Source organism: Candoia aspera, chromosome 17 (genome assembly GCF_035149785.1).
Source record: "Candoia aspera isolate rCanAsp1 chromosome 17, rCanAsp1.hap2, whole genome shotgun sequence".
In the NCBI taxonomy this organism is placed as follows: Eukaryota; Metazoa; Chordata; class Lepidosauria; order Squamata; family Boidae; genus Candoia; species Candoia aspera.
Window position 1 is genome coordinate 2,443,658 of NC_086169.1, and position 23,646 is coordinate 2,467,303.

At 52.4% G+C, this 23,646-nt stretch overlaps 1 protein-coding gene across 1 annotated transcript in view; it reads right to left on the bottom strand.

Moving 5' to 3' along the window:
- Positions 1-23,646, bottom strand: part of NPR1 (natriuretic peptide receptor 1) — a 31,319-nt gene that overhangs the window by 3,365 nt on the left and 4,308 nt on the right. The window contains exons 2-18 of the mRNA XM_063316620.1: positions 17,723-17,922; positions 12,995-13,108; positions 11,945-12,080; positions 11,360-11,451; positions 10,833-10,968; positions 10,409-10,493; positions 9,693-9,813; positions 9,244-9,318; positions 8,869-8,946; positions 6,652-6,756; positions 4,602-4,673; positions 3,954-4,113; positions 3,059-3,214; positions 2,501-2,669; positions 2,094-2,240; positions 1,500-1,623; positions 539-607 (exon numbers count right to left, since the gene is read on the bottom strand). Of these exons, the coding sequence (XP_063172690.1) occupies positions 539-607; positions 1,500-1,623; positions 2,094-2,240; positions 2,501-2,669; positions 3,059-3,214; positions 3,954-4,113; positions 4,602-4,673; positions 6,652-6,756; positions 8,869-8,946; positions 9,244-9,318; positions 9,693-9,813; positions 10,409-10,493; positions 10,833-10,968; positions 11,360-11,451; positions 11,945-12,080; positions 12,995-13,108; positions 17,723-17,922 (2,039 nt within the window). The remainder of the gene's footprint in view (positions 1-538; positions 608-1,499; positions 1,624-2,093; positions 2,241-2,500; positions 2,670-3,058; positions 3,215-3,953; positions 4,114-4,601; positions 4,674-6,651; positions 6,757-8,868; positions 8,947-9,243; positions 9,319-9,692; positions 9,814-10,408; positions 10,494-10,832; positions 10,969-11,359; positions 11,452-11,944; positions 12,081-12,994; positions 13,109-17,722; positions 17,923-23,646) is intronic.

The following is a 23,646-nucleotide window of genomic DNA, read 5'->3' on the forward strand; positions in this document are numbered from 1 at the left end:
ATAGATAGATAGATAGATAGATAGATAGATAGATAGATAGATAGATAGATAGATAGATAGATAGATAAAGAGAGAGGATGGATGGATGGATGGATGGATGGATAGATAGAAATAGAGAGGATAGAGGATAGATAGAGATAGATAGATAGAGAGAGAGAGAGAGAGAGGATGGATGGATGGATGGATAGATAGAAATAGAGAGGATAGATAGATAGAGATAGATAGATATAGATAGATGGATAGATAGATAGAGAGGATGGATGGATGGATGGATGGATGGATGGATAGATAGAAATAGAGAGGATAGAGGATAGAGATAGATAGATATAGATATAGATAGATAGATAGATAGATAGATAGAGAGAGAGAGAGAGAGAGAGAGAGAGAGAGAGGATGGATGGATGGATAGATAGAAATAGAGAGGATAGAGGATAGATAGATAGATGGATGATGGATGGATGATGGATGGATGATAGGACAGAGATAGGTAGATGACAGACAGACAGACAGACAGACAGGTATGCTATGACTTCCTCACCTTGTAGACATCAAAATTATCAATGATTGCATCAAAGCAGGTGTATAGGTCGTTCAGCAAGGCCACCACCTGGGAAAATAAAGGGGCAATCTTATTAACCTGGCTCTCTCTCTTCTGTACGAGCCCAGATTCCGCAAAGTGTGTGTGTGGGGGGGGGGGTGTAACCCAAATTCTGCCACCTGCATCGTTTCTGCAGGTCAAGCCCGTTGGCTCCACATAAGGTGCCAAGCTTATTCTGCAGCTTGAGGACCTGCACAATTCATTCTATTTTTGGAAAATCCAAGCAAAAAGAACTATTTTGGGGCGTCCTCGAATTCTACTCAACCTTCTCTGCAGCTTGCAAGATTTACTAGCCTCGGGCTACTTACCTCCCCCTTCCTTTGCAAAGAAACCTACTGCTCCAAAGGGCAATAAATCAAAAAGTTGGGCCAAAGCAGGTCGCAAGGCCTGAGCGTGGCCAGAGGGGGGGCTTTTTTAAGGAATGTGACTTTCTTTGAACACCACCTCCAGGCGTCTTACGGATCCGCGAGCTAAAATAATTTTTAACCGCAGATGCCCTAATTCCTGCGGATTAAACGCGCCACCTATGCTTCTGGCAAAAGTCACCCTTGAAAACGGGGCGGGGGCCGAAAGACAATTTGGCAATGCCTCCACGCGCCCCAGGATGCGCCATCTGCAGCCACTTGCATTAGCCACTTTTCGGGGGAGATGGGCGGTGATGGAAATTTGAAGAATGAATGAATGAATGAATGAATGAATGAATGAATGAATGAATGAACGAATGAGCAGCCTGAACAGGTGAGAAGCCCGTTCCCCATCTGACATGCTCAATGGCCCAGCTGTCTCTCCTGATCCTTGGCGTTGTTCTCAGCCACCCACATTTCCTATCCCAGGTCACCGGGGGGCCAGAACCATGCGGCAAAAAATGGGTAGCCCCCATTTTTTCAGCTGGCCCGCTTACCTGCATGGGGGTGCTCTCTGCCGACAAGGCAGTGAACCCCACAATGTCACTGAAGTAGATGGTGACACTGTCGAAGGCCTCTGCCTGGACCGTCTCTCCACGTTTCAGCTGCTCTGCCACCGAGCTAGTAGGCAGGAAGGGCACAACGTCAGGCAGGGGCCAGCCTTAACTGCGTGCGACATCCTGGCTCGGCTGGGGCTAACCAGGTTCCAGGCTTGGAGGGACGGGGTTCGGGGCAAAAGGTGCGGCGTGAATCAGTTTGATGCCCCTCGTGCAAAGCCACCCCATCTCCCCCTCTTGGCATTGCCGGGCATTCCCTTCCCTTATTCCACCGGCTCCTATTCCGACAATCGACCAGTTGGGCGTGGAAAATCAAGAAAGCAGAGAGGGGTCCCCTTGTGATCCAGGGAACGGAGCTGGGGAGTTCTGGGAGTTGACGTCCACCCATCTGAAAGTCGCCAAGGTTGGGAAATACTGCTGTAGGAAGTCAGAATCCTCTGGCATTTGGAGATAGACTGCTCCTGCCCAGGGAAGTTCCATCTGGTGGCGACGGGCAACGGCTCTTTACAGGGGCGTGGGGAGAAGCGGACTCACTGGGGTAAAATCTGGTACAGCAGGGCCTCTGCTTTGCGCTTCTCCTCCAAGTAGGCCTGCGTGCGCTCCTCCACCAGCTCCTCCAGGTTGTTGGCGTACTGCTCCATGCGCGACAGCAGCGTATCCAAAAGGTTACAGCTGTTCTCCCTGCCAGAGACATTCAAAGGCTGAAGCAATCAAAGCTGCTTCCCCGTCAAAAACATCCCCGGTCCTTTCCAGCTTGCGTGTGACAATAAAACCAAACCAAGTTTCTAGTCCTGTCTGTCAAAGGCCTGGAAGTTGGGCCAACCCCGCCTCCCGCCTCGCCTTTTCAACCTGGCCTCCTCCCACGACTTCCGGTCCTCGAAGCCTGCTGGGGAATCCACCCCATCCTGCCCCCCCCCGGGCCGCAGACCGATGGGCTGTACCTGTTGAACTTCCGCAGCATGCCTTTAATGTGCTGAAAGTCCGGGCGCTCCTGCGGGTCCTCGGCCCAGCACCTCTGCATGAGATGCACCACCTCCTCCAGGTTGGAGGGCAAATTCGACGAGGGGCGGAAGGGAGGATGTTCCGGATTCGTGACATGCTCAATAATCTCTGGAAAGTGCAAGAAGATGTGGGGAGGAGCGGGGGGGGGCATTAGAAGATGCCTGGGGGGCTGTGGGGGGGGGGAGATGATGCAGGGACATTGCCCAGACTAAAAACATTTGCATGGGGTGCGCCCACCACCAGGAGCTTCAAAACAGGCACGGCTTTCCGTGAGGAACGAGGACAGATTATGCTAGTGCGGTGCTTCTCAACCTTGGGGACTTTAAGATGTGTGGACTCCAACTCCCAGAATTCCCCAGCCAGCTGGGGAATTCTGGGAGTTGGAGTCCACACATCTTAAAGTCCCCAAGGTTGAGAAACACTGTGCTAGTGAGATAAACATCTTTTTTACAGATGCTTTTGTCCAGGGAAATGGGGATTTTCCTCCCCCTTCTCACCTTTGGGACTCAGATCGACCCCTTCCACGTAAAAGACGCTGTTGCGCAGGGCAATTTCTTGCAGGATGATGCCAAAACTGTAAACGTCCCCTTTCTGAGTACCCAGGCACTGGGTGGTGCCCAGCCGCAAGAGCTCGGGAGCCGTCCAGAGTTTCTCTGAGGAAATGGGGAAACAGGGTCAGTTGGCACTAAGGGGGCTTCGATCCCGCACGCAAGGCTGTGGAAGGCGAAGCAGAAGTGTCCCCTATTTGCAAATTCTGCCCAAACAGAGCTTTGGGCCATCAGGGAGGGGTTGCGACCGCCGGCAGAGTCCCTCAACCCGCATTCGAGTGCTGGTTTGTTCCTCGGACCAGCTGGGTTCTGCACGCCGCCAAAATCCTAAGTGCTGATTTCCAAACCGCAGCAGGTGGCTGAAAAAACCACTCACACAAGGTCCAGCCGGCGAAGTAAGCCGAGGGCCCTTTTCTCAGAGGGGCTTATTTGCAAAGAAGGGACGCCCACCCTGTTTCGTGGTGAAGCAACATCTCAGCCATGCCCGCTTCAAGGTTGAGCAACTCTAAACGGAGTTATAGATTCAGGTGCTTCCATAACGCCATAGATAAATAGATATGAATGACAGATAGAGATAGAGGCGATAGCAAAATATAGATGATAGATAGAAGGTAGAAATAGAAGATAGAGGGAGAGAGACCGAGAGACAGAAATAGATAGATACAGAGATAGAAAACAGAGATGATAGATAGAAAATAGAGATGATTGTGATAGGTAGGTAGGTAGGTAGGTAGGTAGATAGGTAGGTAGGTAGGTAGGTAGATAGGTAGGTAGGTAGATATTTAACTGATATGCTGCCTGCCCCCCCCTTCCGCCCCCCCCGCTCCCTCCTGGCGCAACCCACTGGCAAAGAGGGCGTGCGAGTCGTCCGTCTCGGGCGCCTGGCGGAAACTCCCCAGCCCGTAATCGGTGATCTTCAGCACGAAGCGGCTGTCCACCACGCAGTTGGACGACTTCAGGTTGCCGTGATAGGCGATCACGCTGTTGTGCAGGAACAGCATCCCCTTGAGGCCGAGGGAAGATGGAGAGGAGAGGAAGGGGCATCAGGGGAACTCCCCGCTCCAGGATCCCGTGCCAGATCCCGGCGTCAACCAGAACTCGAGGAATCCTAGAAAACTCACACCCGCCCACTTGTGTTCTCAACAGCACAGCAAGGTTTATCCACTCTCCAGCTGAGTCTCTGATCCACTTTCCATCCTACCAGCTCCGGAGCACCACTTTCAGCCTGGCGTCCCACCATCGTGGCCCCCATCTTGACTTTTTTGACACACGTCCCACCACCCGCACCCCTCAGGCACCCTTTGGTCCTTCTCTGGCCTATTCCAAACTCCATCCACCTGCAGACCGAACAAAATCATTGTCGGGGACCAAAAAATTCATTCCCACCCTCTTTGGGGGCTTTCTGGAATTGGGTTGGCCATCGCAGGACACAAGGAGAACTGGGAGCCCTCCTGTCTGAACCTAAAAAAGCTCTTTTTTCATCTTCTGTTACCTTGACAATGTCATTGGTGAGCGAATAGCGAAACATCCAGTCCAAAGTGATGCTGTCATTTTCCAAAATATCCTAAAAGGATGGGGAAAGGAACGTGGATTTGCAAGCAATTTCAAAGCATATCTCCTTCCCTTCTACCCACTATTTCTTTTTACTTCCAATCCCCATGGTTATATTTTACCTACTTGACTATTAATATGCCACCTGTTTAAACATTTATATTCTGCCTCTCTCGAGGCTTAAAAACAGTCAGATCCCAAAGAGCAAATCCAGAAAACCCAGAGAAATACAATTTTAACCCTCCATTTCTCCCAGCTCCTGACAGCCTCTAGTCAGCCTTGCCCGGGCTAAGCAGGGTCAACCTCGGTTAGCGCTCGGATGGGAGACCACAAAGAAATCCCAGTGTTGAAGGAAGACGTTCTTGGGAGAAGACGTTGACACTCGGTAGCCATGAAAATGGATGATGGGTGCCCACGAGGAGGCATATTTTTTTTCTTTTTCACCTTGTTCTCTGCTTTCAGAAGTGAGCAGCTCTGGGGCGGGAAGATTTAATTTGCTTGTACTTGTGGCAAGGAAGATTGGGGGTCACTTCTTTAAATCTTCTTTATTTACTTCTTTATTAAATTTATACACTGCCCATCTCACTATAAACGTGACTCTGGGCAGCTTACAATTTTTTTTTTTAAATGAAGGGATTTTTCTACCCCTTTTCTTTCTTCTGTCTCTCTCTGTGTTATTTTCTTTTTTCTTTAGCACTTTGGCTTTGATTTCTGATTTTAATTTGTATTACCCTTTAGCCTTGTAAAATTCTTCAGTGGAAAGGATTTGAGGAGGAGGAGGAGGAGGAGGAGGGGAAGAAGAAAAAGAAATAATGAGCAATTCTGGTAAAGAGGCATAATTAAACCTGCCAGATTTGATTCCCCAAGGAGGCTTCAGTGATATTATTGTCCAGCTTCGGCCTCTCAAAATCCAATATTCTCTTTTCTGCGCTGCAAAGCCATCTAGGGATCCATTCTCTGCCCTCCCTGTTCGTTGAGCATCTTATTAATTTTCTTCTTAATTCTTCTTTTTCCCTGTTTCTTTATATTTTATCTCTTGGTGAAATTTAATAAAGTTTTATTTTAATTTTTTTTCTTTCTTTCCCTGGCTTTCCCCCCATCCCTCCCACCCTGCATCTCTTTTATAGTGTTTCTCTGCAGCAAGCAGCCAGAAATCTCAGCATGTAGAGATCACTGTTGTTCCACACACTCACACACACACACACCTCGCTCATCCGACATGCCATAAATCAACTCTCTGGAACTCTGTTTTAATTAAAAGTCCTCGCCTGCTCTCGCTTTGGCCTTGGGCCCAGCTGGGCTCGAGATGTTGCTGCCCCATCAAAGGCAGAAGAAAAGCCATCGGAGGCTTTGTCCTAAGCTTATTTCAATGCCCGAGTTCGCATGTGCGCATGGAAAGAAACAGGCACGCCCTCAAAGGAAGTTTGCTCCCTGCTGGGCATCGCACAGGCAGACTAGACGGAGCTTGGCACAGGGGGCTTCTCGGGAGCTACAACTTGGCCCGGTTTTTTGCCCCATCGGAGGCTCTCGTGCAAGCGGGCGAGGTGGTTACCTTCGTGCCAAGATGGAGCCCAGTTGGTGGCAGAGGCTGGGCAAGGCCAAATCCTCCTCTGGCTGAGAGGGTTTCCCCCATCAGCCAGAAAAAGCTGGCCCTCGGCTGCTTGGGGCGTGGTGTCAGCCGAGGAACCCTAAGCCAGTTTGCTAATCAAGCCACAGATAAACAGCACTTCCAGGTCAAACGTAGCTTTGATTAACCGGCCACCAGCTTGGCCTCGTGGGCAACTCCCACTCGGCCATCGTCTAACCCTTCCAGGAATGAACATAATTTTCAAAAAGGGCGGACAAGGAGGAGAAGGAGGAGGAGGAGAGAAACGCAAGAATGCTTGGCTTCGGGCCCTTCCCCGCTTCTCTAACACATCCCCCCCACCCTGGCATTTTTTCTTTTCTTCCTCCATTCCTCCTTCTCTGCCACCTTGTCCACCCCTGGGCACCTGCAAGCTTCCCCGGGTGCAATACTCCGTCAAGACGCAGATGTTCGGCGGATCGATGCAGACGCCAATGAAACGCGTCAGGTGCTTGTTCTGGACATCCCGCATCTGGGGAGGAAAAAGGAGGGTGAAGGTGGGGGACCAAACCCCCTTAGTCTGGCTGGCTTCCCCCCCTTTCCCCCCAAGCTTGCAAATCCCATTCTGGGACGTTCCAGCCCCCGTTCGAAAATTTGAATAGCTTCTGCCCTGCTAGGAAACGTGCTTTGCACTCTGCACGTGGGCAGAGTTGTTCTAATCAGCTGAGCAACAGAGAGCCAAAGGGGATGGGGGGGGAGGCAATGAATTAAGAAGGGGGCGGCCCAGGTTCTACAAAAGGCAGGGTACAATTGAATCAAGAAACCCATAACACGGCATCCGTCCCCATCGGATCACCAGCCTATTTCTCCAGGGAGGGCACAGAAGCGTCCCAATCTCTAGGAAAGCAGAGGGTGGGGCTAGATGACCTCTAAGACCCCTCCCCATTCTACCATCTTAGGACCGAAGGGGGAAGTTTCGTGTTTTTTCTCCACTCTAACTTCCTGCCCAAAAATAATTTTAAAAAAATTTTTTTTTAAAGAAAAGTAGTGGAAGAAGAGTCAACCAGGAACAGAACAGGCTTAAACGGAATATTTCTGCGATCTGGCCCTGGCTGGAAATGACTTCCTCAGAGATTTCTGGAAGGGTGAGAAAAACCAGAATTGCAGTTTTGTGCCGCAGATGGTGGAGCTCAGCTCAACCTTTTCTCAGCCGACTTCAAAAAAGCCCACATCAAATTGCGAAAGGGACATCCCACCCGCTGCCCCCCTTCTGAGCACGGATGAGGACATTCAGGAATTTAATTCAGGATCTACGCAAAACCTCGTGGGCCGACCGGGGAATCAGAATGTAAACGTTGCTTCTTGCGGGGGATCAAATCAAATCAAATCAAATCTTTATCATGGTTTATAGACCAGCGTACGCTGGGTGAAAAAAGCGAAGTTGCTTGCACCTCACCTGGAGAAACCCAGTTTTCAAACCCAGTTTTGCGTGCCACCTGGCAGAAACCTGGCACATTCCCTTGGCGCTTAACTCAACCCAGAGCAAAACGTGATCGATGCCAGAGGCCAAATCAAGAGAGCCAGATGGGAGGGAAAGCTCTGGCATGCTAGCTTGTTCGTGGCATGAAACCATCAATGTTGGGCCTTGGGGAAGTTTTATTGCAGATTGAAAGAACGATCAGCGGAAACATCCTGTGCATCTTCTCCACCGATGCCGAAGGGCTCTGGATTCCTGCCAACGGCATCAGGCCATTGAAGGCCACCCAATCTGAACGAGGAAGGGCTGTCCTCCTTCTTGGTCACGTCGCTGGTGGACCCTGGGTCCCCAAAGCCAGCCAGCGCGAGACTCCATTTCCCCTTCCACCCACCCGCTAATCCCCAGCCATTGTCTCTGCCGGCTCAGCCCAGGTCCCCTCCGCGGCTTATCTCCTTCCTTGCTGGCGGCCGGCTGGGCTCCTCTACTTCCCAGCAGAGACACTCTGGCTGTTAATTAAGGGAGGAGCAGATGGCTATCGCCCTCCTGCTTCCTCGCTAATGAGTCATGCCTGCGCCCTCGTGCAGGGGCAGTCCAGGTGCCAGCCCACCCACCCCCTGGCCCTCCACCCCCTCCCGGGCCCTTTCCTTTCTGCTAATGAGCTGGTTGATGCTGCCCAGTGGCACCAGGACCTTGTTCACATGCTGTAGGATCACCAGGGAGGGAGGGAGGGAGGGAGGGAGGGAGGAAGGAAGGAAGGAAGGAAGGAAGGAAGGAAAAGGGGAGGAAGGGAAGGGAAGAGAAGGGAGAGGGAGGGAGGGAGGAAAGGAAGGAAGGAAGGAGAAAGGGAGGAAAGAAAGAAAGAGGGAGGGAGGGAGGGGGAGAAGGGAGGAAAAGAGGAAAAGAGGAAGGAAAGAAGGAAAGAAGGAAGAAGAAGAGGAGGAAGGAGAAGGAGAAAGGAGAAAGAAAGAAAGAAAGAAAGAAAGAGAGAGAGAGAGAGAGAGAGAGAGAGAGAAAGAAAGAAAGAAAGAAAGAAAGAAAGAAAGAAAGAAAGAAAGAAAGGGAGGGAGGGAGGGAGGGAGAACGACTGGCAGCCATCTGCAGTGATGGAGCCAGGCGGGCTTTCCCTGGACGGAGTGCGCGGGGTGGGAGGGAATAAAATATACTTACGTGTTTCAGCTCAAACAAGACGTCCCGCGTCAGGTCGATGCGCTTCCGACTCACATGCTTCACGGCCACGAGGTTCCCCTAGAAAAAAGGGATGGTGACCCGGCGTTGCGGAAGGAAGGGATGGGACCCAAGTCCGCGCACGTCCAACGAGCAGACCCACGGCGCGTTTCCAGGGTGCCTCCCCAACTCCCCCACCCTTCTCTGCTTGGGTGGAAACAAACCAGGCTCACGCCGGGGGGGGGGGGCATGCCAAAACAGCAAGAGGCAAAGGGTGTCTCCCCCCTCTAAAGACCCCCAAATGGAGGGGGTTGCCCAAAGGCCCTTGCCCTCAAGTGCAGGGCCTCCCCGCTTTCCGAGAACAGAGATGAAGCTTACCTTGTAATAAGCCGTCTTTGCGTAAACCTGGAATTGTCCTTCGGTGGTAAGCAAAGACCCGTAATTTGAACCTCTCTAGAGGAGGGGGAGGAAAGCGGTGAGGACCACCCCTTTTTGCAGGAGACCCCCCAACATGATCCAGCTTTTACTTCTCTCTGAGCTGTTGAGAACGGATTCCACCCCTCTGGACATTTGGGCTTTGACCTCGCCTTGGCCACAAGCTGCTGCAAGCAACGGTGGTTGCACGGGCCTACTTCGAAGAGGTGGCGTTTGCATTTCGCCAAGGGAACGCGCACGGAAAGAGCTATCCCCGCAGGGAGGGGGCCCAGGACAGAGTTCAAAAGCAGGTGCTTTTTCACTGAAATCCACCAAGAAAACACAGTCCTTCTCTGGGGGTGTACAGAGCGACCGGTGCGGGGTTTGGGAGAGTAGAGGATGAGGGTACGCACCAGCGAGAGCGTGAGTTTGCTGCCCATGCTTCGTAAATTTTTCTCCAAGTTGCTCGACTGCACGTCCTCCCAGCAGACACGCCAGAATTCTGACGCCAGCTCCTTTTCCAGCTTCATTTTCCTAACGGCCGTGGGAACACGCCAAAGCAGAAGGTAGGGTTGGCCCATTCCTCAATTGCAAGTTGATTAGCTGCTCAGAATTGGCTTTGCTTTAACTGCACTGCTCGGAATTGGCTTTGCGTGACTATCCCGCTCTGAACTGGCTTTGCTTTAACTGCACTGCTCAGAACTGACTTGGCAAGATGTGGCAAAGGTGGCTTTAAAAGGGAGGGAATGGGCAATCTTTGATTAAGAATTCTTCAAATAATTTATGATTGTCATCAGAGCACATCAGTGGACGTTGATTACGAAGTAACTGACCAGGGGAAGAAGCTTTGGCACACACTTCATCAGGAATTTAGCACTACCACACAAAAGGTTGTGTGGGGGGGGGGGCGGATAGCTGTGGTTTCCAAGGATTTGAGACAAATCTTTGCAGGAGGGAAGACCTGGGCGCAGTGGCAGTCTACCTTAATGTGGCTAGACAGGGAACAAAGACAGGGGGGACCGAGGATCAACCAGCTGCTCAGGGCATCATGCCTGGAAATCAAATGGATCCCAGACCTGAAGCAGAAGAGCTGGCTTTCCATTGGGTGGGATCAATCCTGCAAACTCACCGGTGTGCAAAGAAGGCGACGATGACGATGCCAAACAGGAGCAACGTCATTGCCAGCGACAAGATCTCTAGCGAGGAGAAAGAGGCTGCGTGGAAGGAGGAGGAGGAGGGAAGAGGAAGACAACGCGGGAAGGAGATTCTTAATGAAACTGATCCCCATCAACAGGCGATTCATTACTGGGTAACTTCCGTTCAAACCTTAAAGCCCATCACTGAAAAGCAAATCCCAAACTCCTCCAATCCGGCTCCATCAAGTCCCCAAATATTTCTTTGCCCCCAGCAGATCAGCCGAGAGGGAGGCAGCCCAAGGGCGTTCCAGAGTCTAGCACCCCTCTCCCGCATTTGGGATCTGCTCGTTTCCCGACCTTGTCCTAAACCGGACCCACTTCGTGTGCTGCTTCTCCCCGCTTTGCCGCAACCCGTACCTTTCTGACAAAGGGGGTTGTCATTCTCAAAACCACAGAAGGGCACATCTCTGGGAATGGCGTTGCCCGGCCAGTGGATGCTTTTTCCCGGAACCATTTCAATCTTCTTGGTTGTCCCATTGTAATTCGCAACGATCTGCGGAAAGGCAAAGGCGGGCAGGGGGGGAGATTAAAACGTGGCATAGTCCTTAACCAAATAGGGAATTGACCTTTGGAACTCCCTGCCACAAGGACAGGGAGCGATTTAGAGACTTATGAAAAGGGATCATAGCTTTCTCTGGGGCAGAGGAGTCTGCCGGGGATACAGTTCTTATAATTGCTGAGCAAAGCCTCCATTTACAGAGGCAGGCTACCTTAGAGCCCTGCTACAAAGGGGGCAGCTCGGGCGCTTGGTGCATCTGCCGGGCTCCCTGGAAGCTTATTCTGCTAGAACAGGGTGGACATTGATTTGGTTTGAACAAAATGAGCCGTCGCAACCTGGCAGATCTCTTGAATTGGAAGCCAAGTTTTCTCGCGGCTCAACTCACCTCAAAATCTCCCGTCGCTGGATCCAGGTCCCAGAGAGAATAGTCCGTTTCCCGGTCTCCGTTCTCGTCAATCCGCAAGGGCCCCGTGATCCCTGCACGGCAGAAGATATATATATATTTTTAAAACCCCCAACGTCAGCATTTCCACATGCAAGGAGACCGTATCTCCCCCAGCTTCCCTGGGGGTCCCCAAAACCCTTCCAGGGGCCCCACAAACTCGAATAAACCTATATTTTTAGACGTCTCCATGGTAATTTCTAATGCCGTAAATATTAATAGGTGTACCCCAGATAAACCCAAGCTCTTGGGGGCCCTCAATCGTTTTAAGAAGGTAAAGAGGTCCTGGGGCCTAAAACGAGAACCAAACGTTGCTCAAATGGATGGCACCATCTGCAGAGGGTGGGACTGGATGACCTTTAAGGCCCCTTCCGACTCTGATTCTAAGCCTGCCTGCATCGGGATTATTTTTCCCACCTGTCTTAAGGACGGATATTCGACGTGGGCCGCTCCGCAGGGACTTGGCCCCCAAAGCAAGCCCCCTCCTCAGCAAAATCACACTCCCCAGCTGAAAAAACAGGGACTGACCGTAGAAAGTCCGGTTACGCATCTGGAGCGTGATGGCGGTGGTGTTGGCAAGAGACCCGCCCTGCTCCAGTGTCTCGTTCACAGCGTGGGCGTAAAGCATCACCCCATCGTGAAACGCAGCCGCAATGAAGTTCTCCTGAAGATGGGGAGAGGGGCAGTGGGGATCAAGGGGACGGGCGGGGGGTTCGGACCCCCAGACGGTTTCTGCACTGATGGACAGGCGGGTGGGTGGCGAGTCAGGCCGGGGATGGGCTCGCTTTTCCAACAGGGCCACAAGCCCCCCACAGGGGTGGAAAAGTGCCGGTGGGCAGGGCAGCTTAGCCACAGCAAGGCTCGGGGGGCTGCCTGAAGCTCAAACCCCCCAGCCCGGCTTAAACCTTTTGCCCCTTGCGGGTAGAGGGTGCTGCAACTGATCTCGCCCAGTTTATGTGCATTCGGTGAAATTCCCCACCGCTTCATTGCAGCGTTGCAACACGGGCCCGAAATATTGTGCATTTGCAGCAAAAGGAAACATTCGGCTGGCCAAGGGCCCGAGAGCCTCCGTTTTGAGGCCGTTCGTCCCCTTTAGCTTAGCGACACGCACTCACGCCACCCGCGTTTTGCGCTGGTCTGAGAAGCCCAGGTTTTCTCCTCTCCAATTAGCACAGGCATCACAACACACACCCTGCGCACTTGGACTCCAGTTATCTGACGCACTGCAAAGGTGAGTCGGTGCGCGCCAAGCCAGCAGATGGGGCTTAAGCAGCCTGCAGATGCAGACCACGTGGGAACCAGGTGCCCAGGCTGGAAACCAAGCCCAGCGTTGGGGCAGCACCCAGATCCCTGTTTCTCCACCAGATATGTGCGTGTGTGTGTGTGTATAGTTTAATGTTTGTATCATTTATACAATGTTTGGATGGATGGAGATGGATGGATGGATGGATGGATAGATAGACAGATAGACAGATAGACAGATAGACAGATAGACAGACAGACAGACAGATAGATAGATAGATAGATAGATATTCCCCCTGCCATCATCACAACAGGTCAACTCCCTCCCCATCTTACCAGCCCGTCCTCCATGGTGTAGTTAAACTGCTCCTTGGCGGTGCGCTTGACCTCCTGCAGGAACAGCCGGTATTCTGGGTTTCTGGGCTCCATGTAAGTGATCATCATCACGGCCTGAGGGTGGGGGGAGCACAGAGTGACTTAGCCCAAACTTCATGGGGAGGTTTCGAGGGTCACGAACAGGCACCCCGAGCCAACAAGCCTATTTCAGGGAAGGGGAGCCGAAAGGGATTTGTTGGGTATGAGGTGGACGGCAGAGAACTCTGATGAGTGAGTAAATAAATAAAAAGGGGAGCCAAGAAGAGCAGGAACAGAGAACGCCTCCCTTCTGCAGGAGAGATCAGGGCTTGGACTACAACACCCATCCTCCCTTCCCAACTGCCCAGCCAGCAGGTGTTTAAAAACCCCAAATGTTTGGAAAAACTCTAGCTGCCCGACTTTGATTTACGCAACTCATAAAATTCTTTCAACTGTCTTCCCCCACCCCAAAACTCCATGGTGTCAGGTAGACATTTCCTACACATGGAGTTTCCACTGAGCTATGTGGCTGACCAGATCTTTCATAGAAAGGAGGGAACCTAAGATCATCAGGGCCAACACCCTGCCTGGGTTAGAAATCCACCATGACAGCATTGCCGACACCCAACCTCGGTTGGATGCCTCCGGCGAAGTTTAAAAGCCTCTTTTCCTTCCAGGAGATGGTGAGTTGGACACCCTGAACCATGCTGCAGTGCAAAGGATGGGATTCCCCCCACTTTGGGTCCTGGAAGCCAAGCTAAAACCTACACATAAATGAAGCCGGGCTTTCCAAGGACTGCTTGGGCAATTTTTTTTCTCTCTAAAGAGCAGCCAACACAAGATAACTCGGAGGTGGGAGAGAAAGTGGCCCAAATTTAAGACCTCTGCTCCTCGCGGGATTGCAAACTAGCCTCATTTTCTCTGTTTTTCCATAATTGCCTCTTGCTGGGGCCTCAAGACTTAGCATGGTATACTGCCTTTGAACCTGGAGGTTCTACTGAGGGGGGATGGAAAACAGCCCTGGATTAGCCTTTCTAGAAAACTGTCCAGTCCAGTGTTTCTCAACCTTGGCGACTTGAAGACGTGTGGACTTCAACTCCCACAATTCCCCAGCCAGCTTGGCTGGCTGGGGAATTCTGGGAGTTGAAGTCCACACGTCTTCAAGTCGCCAAGGTTGAGAAACACTGGATTAGTCTCTTTTTAAGCTCTTTTCAGCTTCTTGGGCAGTGGGATCCTGTCCCTCCCATCCCCAGCAACTATTCCCTTTTAGTTTGAAAGAGTGGATTTTGGGGGTTATTAATAGCTCCAACCAGTCGGCTTCTCCATCCGGGGAATTATCTCGCTTCCTTCCTCCCTTTCAGGCCAGGCTGGGCGAAAGAAAAGCAGGCCGGTCTGGCTGAACGCAAGCCCCTTCCACCTGCTTTCCCCAACACCTCCTCGTCGGCCCAGGGGCCCGCTCGGAATCAGAATCCGAACCCAAGACAGCTCCATGGCCCCGTTTCGACCTTTGCAGGGACTGAACTTCAGCAGAGTTTCCCTGCAGCATTCGTGGGCGCCAGAGGGATGGGGAGCACCCGACACCAGCATCCCCCTCCCCGAGCTATTTTTGCACTTCCAATCTCCCATCTGGGGCCGCACGGGCCCTTTAATCCATTCGGGCCCTTCTTGATGGGGTTGCTAAGGGCCCACGCCGACCGGGCACCGCATCCTCAACCCAAGTGGCGTCATTGCAGGGATGTTTCCTTCCCCTCTAGAGCTTCCTCGGGCAGATCAGCTTCCCCCAACTGGAGGACCTGCTGCTAAAGCTGCAGTTTTCACAAGACCGAGAAGGACAACCGGGGCTCAAAGAGAGAGCTGCGCTGTTAGCAGAAACAGCCACAGAAAGGGTCCACAACCACCCTTATTTATATATTCATTTGTTTGTTTTTCACATTTCTATCACCGCCCATCTCCCCCCAAAAGGGGGACTCTGGGCCGTTTACAATAAGATATACCACTTCTGGGGTTCCTAAGCTGGCCGTTTCCAGCCAATAGGAAGAGGCCTCCCCAACCCGCCTGGCCACCACAGACACCATGGTCCCCTGCCAGCCCGACCATGGTCCCCGGGAAGGAGAGGGGTGCAACGTGGGGGCCATCACAACTCCCCTTCGGCCTTTATACATGGTTGATCTGTAATAATCGAAAGGGATATAACCGCCCAGGGTTGCTGGGAATCAGGCATGTATTATTATTGTTGTTGTTGTTGTTGTTATTTCTGTGAGGATTTTATTTTGAGCGGGAAGGATAGAGAGTTTCAGCAGGCCAAAGGCTGGACTCCAAGGTCAACCAGCCACAGCAGAGTGGTGGGCGTAGGGAGGAGGGCAGGGGTGCCACGCTTGCCCTTATATACCGACTCCGGGGCTCCAAGACCGGCCCTTTCCAGCCAATAGGAAGGGGCCTCCCCGAACCCGCCTGGCCATTGGCCTCTTTGAGCGGGCCTCGGGGCCAATGGAAGGGCCCGGCCGGGAGCCAATTAAAATCTGGGCTCGAAGTTGGGCCACCAATCAGCCAAGGAGGGAAGGGGTATAAAAAGGGGTGCAGCAGAGGCAGCTACCCAGATTGCCAGGAGGGGCTGCCAGGAGGTGCCTGAGGCTGAAGGGCTGAAGTCACCCACCCTCGGGGCCAAAGCAGGGCAGAGCTGAAGCTGGGGAGGAGAAGCAGCCCCTGAGGGGAAAAGAGCTGAAGCTTGATGGAAAGGAGGCCACCTGGAGAGCAGGGCCAGGAAGAGCACCTTAAAGAGCTGAAGCTGCTACCAGCCTCATGTGGAAAAGAGGCCACCCAGAGAGCGGGGCCAGGAAGAGCACCTTAAAGAGCTGAAGCTGCTACTGGCCTCAGGTGGAAAGGAGGCCACCAGGAGAACAGCCAGGAAGAGGCACTCAGGAAGCAGAAAGAGCTGCTGCCCACAAGAAGCCAATGCAAAGCTGCCTGCTGGTTTTGGTGGGGGGCAGCCAAGCTTGGGATCTCTGCTTGGGCCCTGATCCCAGAGGCAGGAAGAGCATCCCCAAGACCCCCCTGAGAAGAAACACCTGCCTGCCTGTGTGAATCTCCCACCAGGGAAGGCCTGAAGCTGCCCTTTTCCTGGCCTGGCAGAAGCCAGGATGGGATGCCAAGAGTCACGGTGCTGAGTCACAAACCAGTTTTGTTGAAAAACCTGCCTTCAATAAAAAGCTTCCCTCTGGAAGGAGGCTTGGCTTCCCTTTCTGCCAACAGGCTGGTTGAGGCTGCCCCCTGGCACCAGGCCCCCCTGCCCCCCTCCTCTTTCCTGGGTGTTTCCTGCTTCAAGGGTGGTAGGTTGTGGGGATGGTGGCCTCATCCAGGCTCACTGAAAAGTTAAAAGGCAGGAAGGCCCCAGTGAGGCAAACAACACTGGATCTTTGGCTCTTCCCTCCAAACACAAGGTTTAGGAACCAAACCAAAACTGCAAACTGATGACATATTTCAATTAATATGTTAGAATTACATATGGTTATAATATATATATATATATATATATGTATGTGTGTATATATACATAAATTATATATACTGTATATAATTTATATATATATATATGAATTATAATCCCCCTTGGGAGTTCAGCCTCCCTACTGAGGTCAACTAAACATCCTCTTCAGGGAGGACAAGGGGCCTTCCTGATGGAACTAACTACAAGACCCATCCTCCTCAACCAAGCTAGGAGTTTTAGATGGGCAAACTGCAAACGGGCCATGTTGGGCGAGAGGGAGGCAACGAAGCCTCACCTGGCTGCCAGCTGAACCCCCCCAACAGCTGCCCGGCTGGGACAAAGGCCCCGTTGTTGGGCCGCGTTGCTCAGAAGCTGGCCAAGCACCAGGCGCTTCTGGCAGCCGCCACCCCCGTCTCTGGTGCCATCTGTGCCCTGGGCAAGTCTCCCCCATCTCCTAATACCTCGCGTGGATGCAGACCCCTTCTGGGCCACCCCTGCCTTCCCGGTTGAGTGTCTGCCTGCCGCTCAGTGGGGCGATGCCTAAGCATCCTGCCAGGCTGAGAGAGGCCATCCGGCCCCTCCCCAGAAGGGCAGACGTCCAAGATAATAAAACATTCAGAGGTTTTTAACCCCGTCTGCGAAAGGACCGCGTGGTGAATTTTAACCTTGGCCAGCTTTTGCACAGATGCGGGCTAAACCACCTGTGTGTGTGAATTAGCACGCGATACACACCACTGAGTCGCTCGTGGCACAGCGTATTGTGCAAGTCTCCCCAAACAGCGTCACTCAACGGGTAGCTGTGCAAACACAGGCCGCCCCAAAAGCCCCATTTGGCTGAATCAGTTTTAACTGGAGTTTAAAAAGGTTTCCCGCCTGAAAGTCTCTTCTCTGCATCTTCGTTTTGCCTGGCCTCTAACGCAACCCTCCAGTGCCGATTTTTTTTTACCGCGGCGATAAACCATGGCCAATCGTGTCGGTTGGCCTGGAATGGTAGGTAGCGATCCCTGCGATGGGACGGCTGCCAAGTGGCGTTTCGGGGGCGGGAGCAGCGTCATCCTAGCGGAAGCGTCTGGCCATCACAAAGGTACCACTTCTCTGTTTTGCACAAAGCAGGACAGGAGGCTGTACAGCAGCAACGAAGGCCAATCAAGATAGTTTGGCTCAAACCGCATCCGGGCAGATGTTCCAACGAGGATGGATCCCCGAAGGTTGTGCCGAGCGCTCACCTTATAAGCCTCCCGGGCCGCATCATCGTTCCCGTCTCCGTGTTGCCAGGGAAGTTTCCGGTCAGGGAATCTGGAGCCCCGCATGCTTGTCCCGAAGAGGTCGATGTAGAAAAAGGCGTAGTCGCCTGCGGTGAGCCCTTCGCGGTGCGCGTGGAGCATAAATTCACGGAAGGTGTCAGGGGCGCAGCAGACGTACACAACTGCGGGGCAGAGAGGGAGGCACAAATGCTCACAACTTGCACAAGCCACTTGGCAACCAAGTGCACAACCCGAAGAGTCCGGGATGGGGCAGCAAACGGGCACGTGGATCTTTAAAATCCCACCGGAACAAATGTGTTTTATTTCTCAGATGCTTTTCCCCAACCGCGTGCCTTTCAGAGGTTGGGCGATAAAGCCCATCATCCCCAGCCCCCCAACACATCCAGAAAGAAGACTAAGTTGGGAATCTGATCTGGTTTCCGGCCTCTCTCCCAAGTCACAGTCCCTCTAACTCACTTGGCACCAGCTCCGTATCCCATAAAAAGATTTTTTTTAGCTGGTTTCTGAGCCTGGACCTATCACAAAGAATTTTGAATCCGAGTAGCAAAAGGCATCATTTCTTTTTGTAAAATGATGGCAGTTGGATGCTCTCTGGAAACCCTGTTTCTGAACAGAAAAGGTTTGGTAATCACAGGCAACAGGGCCCAGAGAGTGAGGATGGGAGACCACCAGGAAATCCCAGGGGCCAGAGAGACAGCAGCACCCAGCTGAGCTTTAAAAAGCTATCCAGGGTCAGAGTGAGGATGGGAGACCACCAGGAAGTCCCAGGGGCCAGAGAGACAGCAGCAACCAGCTGATCTTTAAAAAACTAACCAGGGTCAGAACAAGGATAGGAGACCACCAGGAAATCCCTACCTGTGCAGGTGGCAACAATCCCATACCTTGGCCAAGGAAACTCACATGGGCACAGAATCGCAAGAAGCCAGAGAGAGACTTCCTCAGCCATGACACCAAAGTGCCATCACACCCATCCTTTGGGGTGAGCCAAGAGGAAAAACCAGCAAGGCCACTAACAAAAAAATCAACAAACACGCAGAGATGCTTCCTAGCCTGGCTTTGCTGCCCACCTGGCCCTGGTTCCCCTGCTTGTGCCAAGCCAAAGCCTGGGCACTGGGCTGGCACTCATGTTCCCCCTTGCTTTGCACCCCTGCTTGGAAATCTGGGACCCTCCTGGGGGCAGAGCCTGGGTGCCTCCCAAGGAAGCCTGTTTGCCTCCACCTCTCTCTCTGCAGTGCCCCAACGGGTGTGTCTAAAGGCAAGAAGCTGCCCCCAAAGGAAAGAAACGGGACCCGTGGCTTTCTCTCCCCCCCAGGTTTCTCCCTTTCCCCGAGTTCAGCCCACCGGGCGCTGCCTCCAACGCGTCTCCTTAGTTTCCAAGTTGGAATGGGGAACTCACTGGGGCCTCTCCCCCCTGCTCCCTGCAAAGGCCCACGCTCCGCTGCCATATTGCGAAATTGGTTCTGCGTGGCCTGGGCCCCCTTCCCTGGCCCAGATGATCATCTGCAGACCCAAGCGGGGAATCCAAGCGGCCCCCTCTGGCCTCCCCGTCCCGGCGGAGAGGCACACGGAGGGAGGCCGGTGCTGTCACGCCACCCAATCTGACAAGGATGCCCCCAGAAATGGAAGGAAAACGCCTCCCGCAGTCCAGGGAGCCGGCTGGCTGAATTTTACCAGAGCGCCGACCCCTTCCTGCAGGAAGATGCAATCTGAGCTGAGAGTAACGCTCGCTGGAAGAGGGAAAGCCGCCTCTCTGCATGAGTCCCGGTTCACATAAACAAACAAACAAACGAACAAAACCTCTGTTGGCATTAAAAGAACAAGAAGTGCAAAACACATCAACATATCTTGAGATGGACGGAAGGGAAAGCCGTACTCAGTCAGAGATTTGTTTACATTTATATGTACCCGGTTCGGTTGGGTTACAGCTGGGGGAGAAAGGTGGCAACGGTGCCCGCCTCCCCTTGGGAGAATCAAGCAGGCAACGAGAGTAAGGGAGCCGACTCGGACCTTATCCAGAGCAGATCCCTGCTCATCTTTGCAGTCAAGTGGCAGTTGGTTTCATCCAAGTCCCCTCGCCGAATTGCACGGTGCCCTACTCAATATCTGCATGAGTCCCCGATCTAATCTTGAATAATGAACAGGTCCGCAGAACGCTGCCTGGAGCAACAAGTCTGCAAAGGAGGCTGGCGGGGTCCAAATGGCTCTCTCAGATCAGCGTTTTTCAAAATTGGCAACTTTAAGAGGGGTGGGCTTCAACTCCCAGAATTCCCCAGCCAGCACGCTTGAAGATGGGGGGGGGACAACTCAACTCCCAGAATTCCCCAGCCACCACGCTTGAAGACGGGGGGGGGGACTCACCTGGGAGTTGAAGCCCGCCCCTCTTAAAGTTGCCAAGTTTGAAAAACACTGTCCTAGATGCTTTAAATTAGAACTTTCCCCATGAAAAGGAGAAAGCGTGCTTTCTGGCTCGCGCCTCTAATTTATTTGGAAAAAGAACAACCCCTTCAGAAGTTTTGGGGAAACCATCTCGGCTGCCCAACTCTTTGGCTGCTCCCCTACGGCGAGCTAAAACGATCCCCAGGCGACCAGTCAGTCCAGTACGTTGCAATACATCCCCCCTCCCCTTTTCTCTTCTCTTTTCCTGGGCATGTCACCTTTGACAAATACCTCTGCATAACTGTTTTGAAGGAGCAGCGAAGGCCGAGCAGCCAAGCATGATAAAAACCTAGCAACCTGCCCTCGCCCGTCAGTGCCGACCCCCCGCTTGGCAAAGCGCTGGGCACAAAAGAGAAAACTTCGGCTTGGACCTGCCCTGCTGTGAAGTGGAGGAGGAGCAGCACTGTGGGTGCCAAGAAGGAAATTTTAACAAGCTCCATTTTGCTACGACAAGCAGTATTCCCACACACAAAAATGAAAACCAAAAAGGAGAGAGAAAAAAAAATGAAACTCCAAATGTATGTCTGAAAGGAGAGCATCCTGTCTCCCTTTCACACTGGGGGTTCGTATCGTACCCTGGGGAAGAAAAACCCTTCAGGTTTTGTCCAATTATTACCACCTGTTTATCTAGATCGAAAAGCAGAGTATGTTTTAATCCTAAACAATGAACACGATTCAGATCTGGTGGGGAGGAGGAACCAGGCTGGCCTCTCCGGAGCTCAACAAAATCGACCTGCCGATGGAGCAGGCAGCCCAAAGCTTCTTTCCGCGGGGCGGAATTTCCCTCTGGAACTCCCTGCCACAGGAATAAATTTCTCCACCCTCCGCCTGGAATCCAGGGCCTGATTGCAACGTCTGCAGCAGAAGCAAATTCATTGGCATGAAGAAAAGGAGCAGAGAGAGTCGAATGCAAATGGACGTTGCACCCCGGAAAGACCCGGCTGACCATCGCTGGGCACCGGATGCCGGGCCAGGCCACGCACCCCTCTCGGCCTGATATGTCCGTGCAGGTGGACTGCTCCCCGCTGCCCTCAGACCTCGGCTGGCATTGCCGCCGTTCCCAGAGGGGCGAAAAAGAGCCGGAGCGTTGCGCAGGAAAGGCTGGCACCCCCTTGCGCCCACTGCACGCCTGGCCAACCAAGGCAGGCCAGCTTCTCCTTCTCTTCCCCTCTCTTCCCAGCCACTCGCTCTCCACTGGGCCTCCAGCCGAGAGACATCCTGTTGTTTTCCTGCTGAGCGTCCTTCCCACCACCGGCAACCGAGGTCAAGGGACACGTTCTGTCCGCCGGGCGGGTTGCAGCAAGCGCGCTCCCCCCCAGCCAGCTTTTTCCTGTTTTGCTGACTTGCAAGACGGGGAGGAAGAGCAGCGGACCATTTTTCAGCCCTTCCCTGAATGCGGACTTGGGGCCCGGCTCTCTCCACGTGGAGCTGCCCGTTCAAAGCCAAGGAGTGCCTTAGCGTGCTTCAGCCTTTAAAATGTATATGTGCATTTTCTGCTCTGTTGCTGGCACCCCCCCACCCCCGGTTCTGAATTTTTGTGAAACCTGAGGACCTTTAAAAGCTCTTTATAACGGATGCCTGCCTTCCCTGCCTGCCTTCCCTGACAACTTCAAACCGGAGGGGATCCCTTGGGAATACCTGGTGGGCAAAGAGGCGGCTCTGAACCTTAGCAACAACGTTGCTTTCTCATTCCGTGTTAATTGGAGACCGCTCAGCCAGAGGGGACGGATCAGGGACATCGGCTGTTACAGTTCAATCTCTTTCGTGCAAATGCGTGCCAACGTGCGCACACGTCCCGGCACACTTGGGGGAGTGCAACTGGACACACGTCACCTTGGGAAAACACTCGACCCCATTTTCATCCGCATCCCGGGCCTATCTTTCCATACCTGTTTGCAACCGTGGGCGAGACGCATTGATTTCCTTCTATTTTGAAAAAAATCCTTCCTATTTTCTTCTAGTTTTGCAAACCTGAGTTTAAAATTCTTCCTATTTGCTTCTCTTTTTTTAAACCCGTTTGTTAACCTTTGGATCGCTCTTCGGATCTGTGCAGCTCCCGCTTAGCCTTCTTCAAAGGCCCCCTTAAAATCTGGCTTTATCCCCAGACTTTGGGTTCGGGTGGGCGATAGACCCTTTATTTTGGCTTTTTAAGCTGTCGTAGACTTTTCCCGACTTTCCCAATATACGCTCTGCGTCTTTCTTGTTGTATTTTGTCAGCCGCCCCCGAGGATCGTAACGGACTGGGGCAGTATATAAATCTAAGCAAATAAATCAATGATAACCTGCCAGAAACATAAGCCCTGGGAGGAATGATTGGACCGGGGGACACATTTCTGCGAAGGTACGACCATCTGCATTCGGTCTCTGAAGAGCCATTACATGAAACAGGACAACAGATTTGCTTGGTCCAAGGAGCGAATGTTGCAAAGAATGTTGGATTTTGGCTATTACGAGATACGTCAGCTGATCTGTGGCGGGGAAGATGTTTCTCCAGAGGTGGCAAATGCTCCATCGTTGGAAATCAGGAAACAGAAGCTGGATAACCATCGGTCACCACATCTTGCATTGAATAGAGGGTTGGGACAGGTGACCTTGCGGGACCCTCCCCTTCTGTGATCCTATTGCAAGACAATCGCTTATCGCCCGGCTTTTAAAATCAGCAGGAAACAGTCAGAGGCAAAGTACATGGCTTGGAGAAAGGGAGGGGGCCTTTACGCACATCCATGCCTCCACACACAGGCGCGCGCACACCCACACACCCACACCCAATTCCCCTCTTAAATTGTGCAACTGTGCGAAGGAAGGGCATGTCCAGCAGAGCAGAGTTCCTTGGTTTGGGAACTGCATTTTGTGGTTCATTAGAGCAATCGATCATTTTTTTAAAAAAAAAAAGCCTATTCCATGCATTTTTTAAAGAATATGTTTTTCAGCACTGATCTGGGACGATTCCATCACAGTGTCCTGTCTGCTTGGATCGGATTGACCCCGACAGATGGAGAGATTGCAAACGCCCTAAGGCCAATCCTGTAGTTGCTCGGCTAATAAATTGACTTTCCAGCATTTCCATGTCACGAAGATCAGCTGCCAGCTTTAATGCATACACACACGCACACATTTTGCAAAAATACCCAGCGCAGCAATCCAGTTTTGCATGTTATTCCTCTCAACTTAGATTTACTGGTTTTGTGCCTCCCTTTTTTTGGGGGGGGGCGTGTTGAATGTCTGGGAACATTCCTGAGAGGCAGATCCCGAAATAACAACCTTGCAGACCATGACAAAACTCACACCAGGCTAAGAGAACAAGTTTGATGAGGCAGGGGGGAGCGTGCCCCTGAAATTTTCGCTCAAGCCTCCCTAATACTGAAAGAGTTTCAATTTGGACAGCGAGCTTCAAATGCTACTGGGAGAAATAAGAACGACAGGGAAAATCCAGCTTATAGTTTGGGAGG